At 43.5% G+C, this 17,594-nt stretch overlaps 1 protein-coding gene and 1 non-coding gene across 2 annotated transcripts; one reads left to right on the top strand and one right to left on the bottom strand.

Annotated features, from left to right (window-relative positions):
• The first annotated feature begins 11,406 nt into the window (after positions 1–11,406).
• LOC144143178 (PI-stichotoxin-She2a-like) lies at positions 11,407–13,467 on the top strand. The gene is made up of 2 exons (XM_077674977.1): positions 11,407–11,561; positions 13,241–13,467. Exons 1-2 carry the CDS (start codon positions 11,516–11,518, stop codon positions 13,465–13,467), a joined length of 273 nt encoding a protein of 90 aa, XP_077531103.1. The 5' UTR covers positions 11,407–11,515.
• Positions 13,468–16,542: 3,075 nt separating this feature from the next.
• On the bottom strand, positions 16,543–16,614 carry Trnat-ugu (transfer RNA threonine (anticodon UGU)). The gene has a single exon. It is a non-coding gene; the product is annotated as a tRNA-Thr (tRNA).
• Positions 16,615–17,594: the final 980 nt, after the last annotated feature.

The raw sequence follows: 17,594 nt of genomic DNA, 5'->3' as shown, positions 1-17,594 counted from the left end.
AGCTAATAGCAGCGCCAAAAATATTTTGGAGGTTGCTTTACGCTGAAATAAGATTGTAGTAACTATACGGGTCGCAGAGTTTAGCAAACCGTCAAAAGTAAGGAAAAGTACGTCATTCCTAGCATTAAAACACGGGTACTCTATGGGTTCGTTACAGGGCCGGTGATAATTTGTAGGTGGGCATCATTCTTTCTAAACTTTATTTTTGGGAACTTCAGAGGATTTTTTTAGAGTTCGGGATTTAACATAAAATCGCGGTGCTTCCAGTGGTTTATTCCTCACAAATCATGACACTCAGAAAAAGGGAATTCAGCTTATTGTCGCAGTGTTCAAAATATCTCACGCTGTAAGGTGAAGCATCACGTTAGCACGAACAAATTACAACACACGAAGCACTGTTTAATTTTAAAAAAAAGATTATGATAGCGGGAACACTTGCAAACAGGTAGAACTACTTGATTTCAAAACTTTTACGCACATACTCTCAAGGCTTAATGTACCCACAGGCAGGAACACTTGAATTCAAAACATGTACCTATGTAATCTCAAAGCTTCCGGTAACGTGCACAGGCATAATTTGAGAGGTTGCCGTGTCGTATTGAAACGCTGTTCTAACAGCGGAGCTGTTATTGCTGGCCGTAAGTTTGGTATTGGAGAAACTACCCGAAAGGAACGCCGAGCGCTCGGGAACGCGTGCCTCGCGGCGACCGCCGAGCGTACCCGGCACGCGCAGTGGCTTTAGCAAAAAAAAAAAGAAAATCAGGTGAAAACCCCGAGGAGCGAGAAAATACCAATCGCTCGAGAGCGCGTGGCTCGATGAATATGACGACGAGTACTACTAGCACAGCGCGAAGCGAGGACGGAACACGTAAATAAACAATTCAAAACTTCTACAAATGCGTGGTGATGTGTCCTGCACCGCCCACATAAAAAAAAATCATGGTGCTTCGCTACGGTTCAAGCCTTGCGCGACTTAGTGCAAGCTTCCCAAGTTTTAGTGCGCAGCCCTCTGGCAGCAGTTTTTGGGCTTGGCGGCATTGAGCGAACGATGGCAACACCGAAGAATGAACGAAAGCGAAGGAGGAGACGGACGTCAAATTGTCAGGAGAGGGCGGTTCGTCGTGGCGGCTTAGCGAGACGCTTCTCCGAAAGTGTGCGGGGGCAGTATGCTGAGCCCGCACGAGACACTCGTCTGCGCGACGCTTGAAGAAGATGTTAGAGGGAGCGAGCGCGTGACGATGATGTGCGTTCGCTTCCTAAAACGCAGTTCGGGGTCCCTTCCTGAGATGTGTTCGCGCCCCAGACACAGAGGGTTACCATCGCTGCCGTCGAGAGCACCCACGAGTGAGTGCTGCGGCTCAGGAACTGCAGCATTTAGGATTGAGTACTGAACTTCGAGTTAGCACAAGACCGGGTCAATTGGAGGATAATGGGAGAGACCTTTGCACTGCAGTGGGCGTAGATAGGCTGATGATGATGATGATGATGGTGATGATGACTGAACTGCGAGTGACGTAGCCGGTCGTCAGCCACTCAGATTCGTCAGCCACTGCAGCTAAACGAGCTGCCCTAGCGAAGGCCGAGAAACGCCGACGCCAGAATCCAGAGTGAGTGCTGAACAATGTGCGAGGTAACCGGTGCTTGCGCTTCGTCAACCGCTGCAAAAAAAAAAAAAAGTTGCAGACAGACAATACAATCCTTTGCGCCAACGTAATTTTCAGACAAAACCGCTTAAAGGGACACTGAAGTGACTTTGTCAAGCTCCCGTTTTTGCTTGCACTGCGTAGACTGGCTCAAATTAGCACACTTTTCATCGTTTATCCGGTTGACAAAGCGGTAATTATTTTACAAAGCGCGAAAGAAGAAAAACTACCTGCGCGGTTTGCGGTGGCCGCACCAACTAAAGCTGTGACGTTGGGAGGAGCGGGCACCGTGATTCGACGACGCCTAAGGTGAGCAACCAAACAAGTTTCGGTTTCGGTTCTGTAAAATACAACCGGTGGTGTTGTTGGATGGGCATTCTCAATAACTCAGTAATCATCGTACCGTGCTTCTGCCATGTTGTCAGCTGTAAAAATGCATAAAGATAAGCCTCCCAGGACGGCTTGGAATCGTAGCATTCACTAGCCGAGACCTACGCAGTGCATGAACGCCCTCCGCGTACCCGCAGACGCCCAAATATCATGCGCTTTTCCCCCATATTTGGAGCTTGCCTCCCTCATGCCTGTATCGTAAAAAGCGTGTTCGCACCAGGCCAAGGGTCTGTTCATTCTGGCCTGTGCCCACTGCCTGCAAGCAGTCGGTGCTTATGGCAACAGCACGCCAACGAGAACTCGCTAGCGCGCCAGTGCCAGCCTGCGCGCGTTTTGTGAACTAGTTCGTGTATCCATGCACGTTGCGGCCCAAAAAAAGGTGAACTCAATATAGAAAACATCGGCGGAAAACAAAAAAGGTGACTTACAAAAAAAAAAAGCATGTACCCGCGGGGATTCGAACTCGTGACTTGCAAAACACTTGCGGTGACATACCTAGCGACCCAGACAACTCGGCCACAGAACGGGCTCCGCTGGCCTTGCTAATATAGGGTATATATTGTACAACCAGTTTACACTTTTATTTAGTTTTGACATTTCAAGCAGCTTACGTGACTATTTGTTGTATTGCGCTCGTGCAGTAAGCGTCGCCCGAGTTTCCACAGTAGCTGACGTCTAGCAATTGCATTTCGTAGACGGAAAAGCGTTCGGAGATGCGTAGTCGTGCTGCTGACCGCTGTGCTTGTTCACCCAGCGCAAAAAAGTGCTTCCCGCGCCCTAGTTTTACGCTGTACGGTAAAAATATCAGTTGAAGTACATAATAACGAATACGCCGACCACTAGAGAAAATAAAACAACTAAAACAATGACGTTTCGGCACCCCGAACGGGAGCCTTGTTCACACTCTTGTTCACGGGAGCCTTGTTCACAGAGTGTGAACAAGGCTCCCGTTCGGGGTGCCGAAACTTCATTGTTTTAGTTGTTTTATTTTCTCTGGTGGTCGGCGTATTCTTTATTATGTACTTCAGTGTCATTCCCGACCAGACGGGCGTCCGTCGAAGCCTCGATTTCAAAAATATCAGTTGATTTTATTTCCCTAGTACCTATATTGACTTCTCTGACTGTTCTCCCGCCTTCAAGAGGCCTTATATTTTCCTACTGGCGTACCAGTCAGCGAAGCGTCGCATGTGCGCTTGGGCAGCGCTTGTGTGAAGTGACCTTGACTTGGAGCTAGATACAGTGTACAAACCAACCAAGTTAAGAAAGGCAGATTCTTCCATTCACAAACGTGTCCTGGCTTCGTTTCAACTGAGCGAACGAATTGCGACGACCCGTTGTTGGCCGGCGGACGAAACGCTGGGCCGACTGACTCTGTCTGAAGGCCGGGGAGCCGTGCAGTAGCGCAGCCAATTGTGAGCTCGGCTCCTCGCGACGTCACACGAAAACGCCGCAGAAAATGGGCGAACGTAAAGAGAGGAGGACAGCATTTTCGAATTAATTTTTCTACTAAATAAAATCGTGTAAACGCGCCCAACGTGGTCGAAACATGGCCTGGGGACTCCGGACTACAATTTGCGCAAGTAATCCCGCAATGTTTACATATCACTTCAGTGTCCCTTAACATCTGCGCCCGAATTTCGCGTTAGGCAGTACTGTGATCGCCAGCCAATTTTTTTTTTAATTTATTATTCTGTGCATTGGCAGTGGCCCATCAACGTATCTGCTTAATCAAGGAAGAGTGAGAAGTTTCAGCCTGACGCGAAAATACACAGAAGAGAGTGTAATATCTCCGTAATAACAGGTCTCATCTAATATTGGTGATTTCGAAGGCCTCGTAGCTCGTAAAAAAACTCGTGAGCTGGCTCATGTCGTCAGTTTAAAGAACAACTTCATGTTCACCGCGCATAAACGACGGGACAAAGAGTATAACACTGGACAATGCTGAATTAGCGCTTTTCCAGTGTTTTCCTTCCTTTGTCCCGTCATTTGTGCGCTGTAAACATGAATCAACAAGCCCGGTTTTCTATGCTAAAGTACAACTCATGCTTCACGTTGAAGAAAGCTAAATGATTAGCTTTGGAGACACAAATTGACACTGTACGAAAGGAGAGAGATAAGGCAATATTTCTTATGTCAAGTTTGCCGCTCTTAAGAAGGCATAAAGGAAACTTTCTCGAAACCATTGGTATTCGCACATCCCATAAAAAGTGAAAAAGCCAGCGCTCTATATATGATACCACGCTCGAAAGTCCGAACTTAGAACTTCATTTTTTTTTGCCACCGTGGCGCTTCAAAGAGGTATTTATCCGATAGCGGAAAAGTTCACCAGGGAGTGTTGTTCAGATTCCCTGCATTTAACAAAACAAACAAACAAACAAAAAACAACAGGGAGCCCTAGCTATAGGCCATAAACTTGAGGACTAAGCTCGTCAAAACAAAAACATCGATATTTAAAAAATATAATTGTAGGGGGAACGCTTTCGTTTAGAAATGGGAGCCAAACTGAGGTGGAAGATGACCTGCTGGAGTTGAGAAAAGGAGGTGAAGTTTGGCTGAACATGTAACTTGAACAACTAAAAACCGGCTAAAACTCGCATGTGCAGCTTTCCCGCTCATGGCAGACCTTTCAACAGTGATTACTCTGCAATTTTTTAGCGAAATGAAAAATTCTTTTGCACAGCTAATATTTGGGGTGAATACTTGCTTTGTGCACAGTTTCAAGTCGCGCACGTTGCGCTACTGGGTTCCTGAGCCATGGGAACTATCCCACAGAAATGCATGGGGAGTTAGATTTGACAGCGAATTACACAAAAAAAATATTCAGAAACCTGAAATATTCTTTTAGCGTTTTAATCTTCACGTTGACTTCTAGATTTATGCCAAATATCATTTTCCTAAAGTGGTTTTTCTAGGTTCCCGAGAGGTTGTAATTTTGAGCGAGAAAGCTGGGTATGGGCTAAGGAAGGGAACGTGGATGAGAACGAAAATCTACACAACCGTCTGCCTGCTATGTGTTGTAGTTTGGTGTCAAACGAAAAAGCCTTTTTTCTGCAGCGGGCTTATCGCGGCTGGCAATGATGATTGTGAGGAGCAGGAAAGACACCCAGAAGGGCACAACAAAAAGATAACGACCCAGATTACACGGGTGAAGCTCGGAATTTGGTCCAAGGCTTCACACGAGATTGCATTGTGTTAACGGGGCGAGGCTTCGATCGCTACGACGTCATGGTTTTTTTACTACTGGCTGCGACCATAGAGCTTCGTACTAATGTATACTAGAGGGAAATCTGGCGCCACTGTCTAGAGGAGCTGCGCTTCAACGAGCGTTCCGTCGCGCACCGGCCACGCACGTTCCACTTGTTTTTGGCATGGCTCCTGAACCGGCTGAAAAGTTGCCTCTGGCTGCAAAAAAGCAACAATATTACTCTAAAGGGTTGTTGAAATTGGTTTTGTTATTATAAAATTGAACTCCCAGAAAAATTTATTTGTCAGTACTTATTTAAAAGCTTTATGCACGATGCAGAAGAAAAAATGTCACTTTCTGGCTTCGAGACAAAAAAGAAGCCATATGGCTAGCTAAGCCAAGTAGGCGAGGAACGTCGCTAGCATAAAGTTTCATACTAATATATACTAGCGGGAAATCGGGCGCTGCATTCGCGGGCCGCCGTGGGCGGCGCCATTGCAGCTAGCGGCGTTCCTCGCCTACTTGGCTTGCTTAGGCGCATGACTTCTTTTTTGTCTTGAAGCTTAAACCAGCAAGAATGGGTAACATTGTTTTCATGTTCATCTCGCATAAAGCTTCTAAATAATCCCTGACAAATCAATCTTTCTGCAGCTTTAATTTTATAATAACAAAACAAATTTGATTAATCTTCTTCAGTGATATTGTTGCTTTTTTGCAGCCAGCGGCAACTTTTCAGCCTGTTCATGAGCCATGCCAAGGACAAGTGGAACGTGCCTGCCCGGTACATGACGGAATGCTCGCTGAAGCGCGGGCCCCCTAGACAGTAGCGTCAGATTTTCCTCTAGTGTACATTAGTATGAAACTCTATGGTCGCTAGCTGCAATGGCGCCGCCCACGGCAGCCTGCGATTGCAGCGCCATATTTCCCTCTGGTATATATTAGTATGAAACTCAATGGCTGCGACGTTTATGTGCGGCCTGGTTTTAGAGCTGCAGATGCTTGAAATTGTCTCTAAATAGCTGAGCCAAGCCCTCACCGTAGAACAAACCACGCGGAAATGCTGCAGGAGCGCTGCATGACGTCACGTGTCGTTGACGTCATTTTCCAGACACATGTCTCTTTCTGATAGCTGTTACACAATCATAATCGTGGGTTTCCATATTTCCCAGAATTTTGTTTTAGTAGAGAAAATACAACTTGATGGCTCTTAATAACGTATCAGCATTTACTTATATGCCTTGTTTGTCTTTCACCTGTAAAAAGGAAAAATTTTCTTTTTATATGATTTCTGTTTTTCACTACAAGTGACAAACCAGAGCATGACCGAGCAAGTTTTAGTACACTGAGATAAAAAAAAATATTTCTATACAGCTGTAGGCGTGCACAGTCACGCTTATGCATTCTTCCATAAAAGTATCTTAAAACAATAAAAATAACCCGGCTTTGATTATCCCTTTTAATATATTGAAAATAGCAAAGAATCTCGGTCAAGCTAATAGGTGTAGGGTTTTCCGTATTGCGTTGAAATCCTGTATTTTTGTCAGAGAGATAGTTCATTTTATTTTACGTTATTTTGTGGCGACTGCTATATTCTCTGTGACTTCTCTTTCCCTTGGTCTTCAGAGCCACATCTGGAACAAGTAGTATATGTCAACATTACGAGCTGTACAAAGGTGTGGCAAGCCTTAAACATTTTTATCCAGTGAAGCAGGGTTACAGGAGGGAAATTATTTGGCTGCATCTAATCTCACGGCAGCCGTGAGATTAGATGCAGCAGACGGGGAAGTTCTCACGGCAGTTTCTAAAAGGTGACTAGCCTAAAATTCACTGAATAATATTACCTCCCAACGTAGCCTAACATAACCTAACCTCACCGAACCTAACGTAATCCAACCGAACGTATCAGAACCTACCTAAATCCAGCCACTGCAACAAACCTAACCTTACCCAGCCCAACGACACAGAACACAACCTATATTAAACCTAATCGAACCCATTCTAGAAACCGTTTGCTACGATGTCTTCGTATAGTAATAACCAAAATAAAAAAGCAAAACAATATCACGATGAGCGAAAACTTCAAAAATTCCGAAAGCTTAAAAAAACACTTCACCAATGGCGGACTCGAAGCTTGGCCTTCATGTTAAAAAGCAAGTTTTATTGCCTGCTTCGACATTTTTGCAGTACATCCAACATCATCTCATATTGTTAAGATCCGTCAGCCCTACTTGGCTGTCTCAGTGGCTTTAAAACTTTCCAAGACACACTAAATCCTCAAGCACTGGCAACCACTCAGAGGGGGTTCATCCTCTGCATGAAATACTTGCCGTATATACTGTACGCTTTCGATGAAGTTTTCCCTGACAGGCCGGGCATTTATATCCGCATTCCTCACCGCCATTCTCGTCCTCCATATACAATGACGACTGAGGAGCATGATCAAAGCGTACGGCACACCACCCTCGTTTTTCACGGGTAGGAACCGAATTCTGTGCGGTGTTATGGGTAAGTCTTTCTTTAACGTACGTTGGAGGATGACCCAGTAGAACACTGTATCCCAACAGTCGATAAAGACGTGATTAACAGTTCGCGGCTTTTTGCACAGACTGCAGTCGGTTGTCCACGGCACAAAAATGCCTCTTTCTGCTAACCACCTATTTACGGGAAGGGTTTCGCTGTGCTTTTTTTTAAAAAAAGGACTTCATTGCATGTTTCACCGGCATACATTTCGCCCTACTTAAAACGTCAATCCCAGTGCGTGTACCGTATAAGGACCTATACAGTGGCACCGGTAAACAAACATTCACTAAATCTTTGTACAGGCGCTTCCTGGAAACACTACACAGGTAGTCGAAAGAAAACCGTACCTTCAAGAATTCAACAGCAGAGCCACTTTTCGCAAATATCCTTTAACCCCCCTGCAAACAATATAACTTGAAGACACAACTAAGTCAGGTAGCACATTTTTCAATCGCACTTGAATTACAATGCGCAAGAAGGCGTCTTTCTGATACCGCACAAAACAAGACCTTGCGACAACTTGTCGTAAAAATAAATGACAAAGACCAAGTCCTCGCTCTTTGACTGGCAGAAAAAATATTAGAGCGACTGGTTCTTTCCCAGCCGGAAGACTAAATAAATACAGCAAATACCCTGTGGATTTTTTGGACATTAGCACGTGACATACACAACACTTGCAGCACCACCACACTTCAGCTAACAGAAAAATGTTGCAGATAATGGCACGGGCAAACAAACGAAAATTGCGCCCTTGCCAGTTTCTCGTTTTGTCCCTCAACGTTCGGTCTCGTTACTCCAATCGTCCAGGCTATCCCTATAATGCTCCAGCGGCACCCCCAGATATTTTGTTCGTACCGTGGTCCATTGTATGCATTCAAAAATAGGAGTTGTTGAGAACCAGTTCTCGTGCCAAAGTCCCGAACATTTATCCCAGTTAATTACAGCCCCAGATTTTTCACAGAAGGACTTAACCACCTTAACTGCTTCGCTTTTGCTGTTTTGATCGCGACAGAAAACAGCTATATCATTTGCGTAAGCGAGAAGTTTTATATCAGTGTTCTGTAATGCGAACCCCCGAATTCCTTCATGCTTGATTATTTTCAGATAGAAAGGCTTGAGACACAACACGCAAAAAAAGTGGCGATAACGGACAGCTCTAGGAACGAGGTTTTAGGGAATATTTGTTCCAGAGGATCTTCGGGTGGCGTGTTTAGACAATCAGAGGCGACTGCCATGAAAAATGTCTGACGGTAATTCTCATGGTGGCCATGATTATAAGCACTACCAAATTCTTTCACATGAAACTTGTAACAAATTTACCGTCACGAGGGTACGGTGAGAGGGAGGAAGAAAAAACAACTATAACTCCCATTTATTCCCATGGCTGGGTATTTTTCATTTACTTCGTTCATTATTATTTGAACATACGGCCTATCCAATATGTGATTTTGGCTGGCGGAGCGATAGGAACAGCTGAAATACACAAAAAACAAGCGTGGTTCTGATGAGTGATCCAACATGCCTTTCACAATAATTTTTATGTCAAACACAAATATATATATATATATATATATATATATATATATATATATATATATATATATATATATATATATATATATATATATATATATATATATATATATATATATATATATATATATATATATATATATATATATATATATATATATATATATATATATAGGCCAGAGGCAGCATTGCGCTAATAAATGGTGCCTGCGGTGTGAAATATAAGAAGCACATTATATGCGACTCATCCCAGCTAAACACCTACATGTATAGTTTAAGCATCCAAATTCTTTGTCTATGTAAGTTTACATGTCGTACATACGTACATACGAACACATACCAAAAAAGGCCATCTCCTTCCTGGCATCCGGTTGCCTTGGTTAATTTGTTTTTAGGCAAACTTTTATATGTGAAGGATTCAGTGTGTGTTTGTCGTTCTTCAATAAAACGTACTCCCTAGTCTATGAGGGAGAACGCGGCTTAAGACTGCCTTGGCTGCCTGAATTCGTCATATCTGGAGACAGCTTCAGGGGTTGGTACCATGCTGGATACGGCCTATCATTTGGATGGTGTACGCGAAGTTATAGCACAAACATACGGGTTGGTTTTACTAATTGCAAGAGCTGTGGACTTGGTATCAAGCGGGGCAGATGCCCCGCAAATGCTGAGGGAACAACCTACTTACCTTACATATTAAGTGGTTTGATTGCAGGAGTCACACAGGCTAGAGTTCCGGGTTTTCTTGTTCTGCTTGTACAAAGCCTACTGGTTGAGAGTCAATATTATTGCGCAGTCTCAACAGAACACGGAAGAAACAGTTTTTTGTCAAACTTTGTAAAAACAGTTATATGACAACTGGGCGCCACAATGGATGTATTATTTCAAAAATATTATTTTAACTTTCGAAGTTCGGTTGTTCTAAGTGGAATGCCAGTGCTGTATAATTCCCTCTGCTGTCATTACAGGGCTTCTACGGAGGGAAACGGACAGTCTGATGTTTTTCCGCAGTGATAAAACAGCCTTCGTTCAAAATTATGTAATCTCAAAGCCACAGTCCCTATGGTTACAAGTGGGGAAACAAACAAATGTGTGTGTGTGCATCATTTTACCATGTGTGGAATACGCAATTTACAGTCGAACCTCGTTATAATGAAGTGGTACTGGGACAACAAATTAATTCGCTATATCCGATATTCGTTATGACAGTACAGGTAAACAATGGGCTCCAACAAATCGGGAATCTGGCTCGCGCAAAAATACTTGTTACAAAAGTGTATTTTTCACACCTCAAATTCACTACAAACAGGGTAACCGTTAACTTTCTCCTTGTTGCATTTCAACCTCAACGAACCAGAGCATGAGTACGTGAAATTACAACAGAACAAAGTTCGCTTGACAAAACATACCTGCGTCATTATTTATTTGATGAAGGATGTCATCTTCGTCTGGTGGCTACTCGCAGCGCTGACGAGGATGAAGCTTTCCACAGTGTCCATGAACAAAGGACTTTCACACTTCTGCAGTTTCGGACGACGTTTTTTTAAGTAGCTTCTCAGACCCCTGGCAAAATGTTTCTTCGTTATGTCCGATATTGCGAGGTTTCAGTTTCGTTATAAATGAGCAAGTGTCATTGAAATAAAGCGTGACCAACCAAAGTTTGTGTTTAGTTTGCTATAGCCGATAATTCGCTATATCACTGTTCGTTATAACGCGGTTAAACTGTATACATCTTAGCTGGTGATGCACCTCGACTAAGTGGAAGGGCTCGTAATTTTTAATATTATTTTTGCACTTGTTTAACGCTGCTATCCCTTCAATACTGCCCAGTGGCGTTGTGAGTTCTTTGGTTATTTTTTGATTTCCATATTATTTTAGAAAACAACGTTCTATTACTAACGTCGTTTTCCAGTTGCTAGCCAGCGAAAACGGTAAATCAACACGTACGTCCCAGACCTGTTTTCATGCAGTAGTTTCGCCGGTATTTTTCTAGATTGCTGGTCATTGTATATAAGCACGAAATGTGGGTCGGAGAAAGCACAATGCCGGTCGAGAATGATTGCTAGAATAGTAGTCACAAGGTCCAGGTGATAAAGATGTAGGTCATTTCCCTCAAGCATGTGGTGCGTGTATCGCCTATTCCACGGGTGCCGTCAAAAACGCATAAAAGAGCGTAAGGTTGAATCCAAAGGCAGGTAGCAATTGGCGTCTCTTTTTACGGTGGACAACCCTTACCGAAGCTTCCACGATGAAGACCACTTTTGTGCTTTGTTTGATGTCCTGCCTGGTTCTGGGTAAGCGATGCTTGCTGCAAGAAATCTTCATTGCCTACGGTCAAATTCTGTGCCCAGCCCGTAATATGCGGCGCAGTTGGCATCAGTCGTTTTTTAATTGAACTGTGTACTCATGGGTGAATGTTTTATTACAAATGTTCGCTACACCGCAGTTAGCATTTTCTCGGTATCACTTGCATTTGGATCGTATATTAGTGCGGTTTGTTAGTTTTGAAAATTTATTTATGTTGAAGAATTGCGCTAAGGTGTCAAATATTTCCCGAAGAGTTTTCCGTCTGCCTACACTGCAAGTTGTATTTTTTATTTTGCAAGAACAGACCGGGCGACGTCCGACAGGCCGCTTGTATTAGTAACTCCCCCAAGCAACTGGTATCCAGTGTATCGCGTTTACATAATCCTCTTGAAGCTAATTAATTTAGTGGCGAAACGCGAAATTATTAGCATCATACTAAAGTTGTAGAAGTGATGGAACACATTACGCTCTATTTTCACCTTTTTGAGACAACAACGTGGGCATCTGAGCTCCCTTTGATGTAGTGAACTCGTGAATGTTCAAGCATTTGTGCTGTACTGCCTAGAGATTCCTGTAATAATTATACTGTCTAACTTGCGCTTTCCTTCATACACCAATCATCATCATCAAATCATACCCTTTGCGTTGTTTATACTCTTCGCTGCTATGTAGATCCCCTTTGATAGACGGTCTTACGCCAATTTGTTTATTAGTCCTATTCCTATAGGCTTAACGCTTTGAATCAGCAAATCCGCGCGCTGTAACAGCTTTCTCGCTCAAAATTCCGACCTCTCGGGAACCTAGCAAAACCACTCCAGGAAAGTGATATTTGGCATAAAGCAAGAAGTCAACGTGAAGATGGAAACTCTGAAAGAATTTTCCAAGATTCTGAATATTTTTTTGTGTAATTCGCTGCCATATCTTACTCCCCATGAATTTGTATGGGATAGTTTTCGTGGCTCTGGCTGGAGCTTAGTCGCGCAACGTGGTAGACTTGAAACAGTGCACAAAGCAAGTTTTCACCCCCAATATTAGCTGCGAGAACATATTTTCATCATCATCATCATCATCATCATCATCGCCACCAGCCTATCTACGCCCACTGCAGGGCAAAGGCCTCTCCCATTATTTTCCAATTGCCTCGGTCCTGTGCCAACTGTGAACATACTTTACATTCCGCTAAATAACTACAGAGTAAGCACTGTTCAAAGATCTGCCATGACCGGGAAAACTGCACATGATATATATGCCTTTGTGTGTATGTTTATGCGCGTGTTTGAGGTGTTCTTAGGTGATCAATGAGACTCATAAACAACAGTAAAGATCAGTGTTGCGCATTCACAGTGGGGTTCTTCGTCCAGTAACATTATCAGTTTGAGGTAGTGAACGGCAGTGATGGCTGGTGGCTGCAAGGTGGACACCGAAATACTGTGACTTAACTGTTTTGACTCAGGACACTACAGATGCTTCGGGAAAAGGCGACTGCGTCCATTATCCGGACATAAATTATTTTGGAACATTTGTAGGGCCACCGGTCGAGGGCAGCCCTAATAAAACTTCACTCAATTGCTGGATTATCACCCCTAGGCGTCTTCACGAAGTACAAAGTACTAGGCGGCAACTTGAAAGAACTTCTTTACACAACAAATGTTGCTTTTGTGTGCAGGGCTCGCCCAAATGCAGGGCCAAAACCAGGAGGCCTATCGTGCTGTCGACTTCGACATTGGCTGCAGGCCAGCGCCAATTACAGGACTATGCAAGGCGTATTTCGAGCGGTGGTACTTTGACATCGAAACGGGCCGGTGCGAGCCATTCGTGTATGGAGGCTGCGGCGGGAACGCGAACCGGTACAAGACCCTCAGGGAGTGTGAAATCGCCTGCCTCCGTGAGTGATTTTAACCTTAACTCTTGTATTGTCAAATGTCAAAAAGCTTTCTTTACAATAGATAATGTTCTTAATAACTTAAATAATGCGCCTTCTACAACGATCATATGTCGGTGCATGATATAGGGCAATGAGGCTCTTTAGTTCAATACCAATCGGGGAATTTTGAGTGAAGGGACGTATTGAAAAACAAGGAGTCACAGAATTTATACAAAGTGCCATGAAAATAATGCCGTTTGGGAACAAATTATGCGTAATTCCTCTATTTAGCGACCTTTCTGGCAGGGCAGGTCCCAGGTGTTCTTTCCTAATATAAATTGTACTGATCGTTATTATGCATTATTCTTGCTTTCTTATAATTTATTTCAAGTACGCAAGTCACGTACGTAAGTGCGGATGGATAACTGAAGCCGATTCAGCGTATTCTGGCATAAAAAAATGTTTAGCAATAGTAGTTCTATCTGCTACCCGGCGGGGTTGATGGAGAGCAATCGATCCTCATTAGTTTCCTGTGCACGTGTCCCGTTAATAGGTAGGTCACCTCTGTTAGTCCGTCACCGGGTATTGAGTATTCAATGACCAGCCGAATCATTGGCGAATGCTGTGCAGACATACTAGTACGAGCCTCAATCGCCGAGCCTGCGTACTCCTGCCAACTACCGTGGCTACCTCAAGTTTGGCCGAGCGGCGGCTCGTGCCACTACACTTTTGAACTCTTGTTATTTGGAGAAACACGTTTGAAACAACTGTGATTTCGTGTGCACTTCGTGACAAATGAAATCTATAGTGCAATTAGGCAGCAATGGTGTTGCCTTCTAACGGTTCAACAGCTATAACCACTTCTTTTAATGCAAGAAACACACCAAATTTTAAAGAACTAAATCTTTGTCGCCGACGGAGCACTCTGGCCAAACTATAAATAGAACTTTTATTGATTTTCATAGGCCGGAAATCATAATAGTTCGCTATAAAGGTTCGAATATCAATGTTATTGTTGTCATTAGGTCTAAGGAGAAGATTTAGATCTAAGATCGCGACTCACGCTATACTTTTGGCTCTGTGCGACTTTGACGTCAGGTAGGGGTGAAGACTTCAACATAAGTTAGTGCGCGCGCACACACGTAAAATTTGCTACCACCGCTAGTGGGATTTATGTACTGGCATTTTAATGTACGATTTTATGTACAAACGCAGGTGTTTGAGAGGGAAGGCCAGAACCAAACTTCACGTGACCGTGCGCTTCGAACTTGTTTGACAAGGTAAGTTCATGCAAACAGTCTGCTTCTAGTAAATGTTGTAAAAAAGTGCGGAATCTGTTATGTGTTTTGTAGGAGTGAATTGACCAAAGATACAAAAACACCTAAAGATAGTTCCGCGATGGCAAGGCGGAGCAAGCTTATAGTGCTCAGTGGCGAACGCGTTGTGATGCTGAGCCCGGCGATGCCGGTTTAATCCAGCCGACAGCCGTCGCTGGATTAAACCGGCATCCGGGAAAACCGGCAAACGGGCCTCTTTAGTAAAAACCAAAGAGGCCCGTGTGTCGATATTTTGGGTTCACGGTAAAGATCCCTACGCCGTTAAAACAATTGCGTAGACCTCAACTACGGCGCATATCGTAACCCAGGAGCAGCTACGTCGGGTTAAACACTATAATGTGAACTACTTACCGCTAAGATAGCCCAAAGAAAAGAATTTTTTTGTAAGAGTAATCAAAACACCCGTGTTTTCTTACGCCTTATTTCAGGCTGTGCAACGTGTGGAATCCTGGATGACTGACGCAAATGTGGATGGTTTTAAACCGCGTCGCTCCTGCTACATCTTTGAATTCAATAAAGGCCAATTTTCGTAACATAGTTTATTTCATGATTTTGAAGGTGCAAAAACCAAACAACACAACTAATAATGGTTGTTAAAATTTTTGCTAGTGGTAATTTGTAGGTTGGTATACGTGAAACGGGTAGCTAAAAGAGCACTCGCGTCTGAAGGCACGGCAACAAGGATATTTTAGCCTCAACAATTATTTCAAGGCGATGGAACAAAACAAAAACCTAGGTACCGGCTGAGAATCGCGTGGCCCTTCTTCACTAATACAGCCGTCGTTTCGCCAGGAGTAGTTCGAAAGGAAATAAAAACTGATAGTTCCCTACGTTAAATTACGCACCCCTTTCGTTTGAATAGGTGGTACGCGTGGGCCACTCCCGAATATAGTCTCGGGAAGTAAAAAAAAAACGGTTGTGGCAGTATCCAAAAATAAAAACGTTTGAACTATTCCTTTTGGTAAATATAAACGGGAAAAACATTTAGAACAATAGGAAGCAGACTGGTTGGTGTGGGTGATGCTGCTTCCTACATTTATTTAGAGAGCGTATACGTACAGCCAGTAGTGGTAGCGGCGAAGACGAGCTCCCGCCCAGCTGCGTGCGCGGTTGTGTTCGATTCTCTTGCGTGACACTGCTGACGCTGGAAAGGCACCGCTGATGATGATCCTGGCGCTCATGATGACGATGGCGATAGTGTCGCTACAAAACAACAAAGTCAGGAGGTAACACGTAGGCGCATTGAATAGGTCACAACTATTACGCATGTCTTACCCATACACAAATTTATTTATTTCGTGCTGGTAACCTTGAGAACAAAGTAGAATATGACATCATCCCCTTTTTGTCGTATACAAATTTTAGAGCTTTGATTTTCATAAGGAGCAAAATGTTGGCCTACTTGAGAGCCGAAATCCAAGCTGCGTAGTTCACGCCACTTGTTTACATAAATTACAAATTTATAGTCTTCCTGGTGTATAGACGTAATATTTACGAACAAGCAGGTTTTTTCCGTTTACCAATTGCCAGGAGATCATCGTCTTGCTACAATGTAAAAAGCGGTGTCCTATATATATATATATATATATATATATAGTAAGGAAATGAGGGGCTCGTTGAGGAAAATACAGAAAGATAGGGCAGCAGTCTACAACGCCAAAGGAGGCATAGGGGTGTGGTTAGGCTCATTTCTTTTTCACTACGGTTAATGAAGTGAACATTTTTTTATTAATATACAGAAGAAAGAAAGAAAGGAAGAAAAACACGCGCCCAGAGTGGGGACCGAACCCACGCCTTTCGATTACATGTCGAATGCCTTACCAACTCGGCTATCTGGGCGACTGTGTTCTCCTTCACTTTCTGGGCTATTTATATTTACTAGAAGTGTATCTGACGCTTGAGGGAGGTAGCCAGCGCCACTCTGACGACACGGGGAGAAGGGGACCTTCTTTTCAACCCCCGGGGCGTGACTCGAGCGTCTACAGCCTGTCATGAGCGGGTAACTGGCGGGAAGCCCTCTTATGCTACCTAGGCATCAAGGCTGCCAGAACCGAGACCCTCGCTAGGCTTTCGCAGAATAATATAGTAAGGAAATGAGGGGCTCGTTGAGGAAAATACAGAAAGATAGGGCAGCAGTCTACAACGCCAAAGGAGGCATAGGCGTGTGGTTAGGCTCTTTTCTTTTTCACTACGGTTAATGAAGTGAACATTTTTTTTATTAATATACAGAAGAAAGAAAGAAAGGAAGAAAAACACGCGCCCAGAGTGGGGACCGAACCCATGCCTTTCGATTACATGTCTTTCTTTCTTTCTTTCCAAATTCTTTATCAGTTTCAGTGACCTACCGCAACCTCCCCTTTGCTTTCCGAGGTTTTCTTGACTGCCTACCCTTATTTCTGTGTTATTTCTACGAGCCCCTCATTTCCTATTCTGATTCGCTATATATATATATATATATATATATATATATATATATATATATATATATATATATAAATCTAGAGAAAGATAAACTCACAAAGCGCGCAGAAATAGTATAAGTAAAGAGTCGGATACACAGCAAGAACAATAACAAACAATGTTTACTTACGTAGCGGCAATGGGACTTGCCTTCATCAGAGTAAAGTTACATGATTATGCAGAAAATAAGGGTTGACAGTCAAGAAAACCTCGGAAAGTAAAGGGGAGGTTGTGGTGGGTCATAGAAACAGATGAAGAATTTTTTGAGCCTGAAAGAAATTGGTGAAAAAATGCCCGCCAGGTGCGATCTGAACCCACGACCTCCAGAATACCGGTCTGGTGCGATAACCACTACGCTA

Source organism: Haemaphysalis longicornis, unplaced genomic scaffold (genome assembly GCF_048455015.1).
Source record: "Haemaphysalis longicornis isolate Haplotype H1 unplaced genomic scaffold, Haemaphysalis longicornis Haplotype H1 scaffold_6, whole genome shotgun sequence".
Classification (NCBI taxonomy): domain Eukaryota; kingdom Metazoa; phylum Arthropoda; class Arachnida; order Ixodida; family Ixodidae; genus Haemaphysalis; species Haemaphysalis longicornis.
This window is presented reverse-complemented; position numbering and strand designations above follow the sequence as displayed.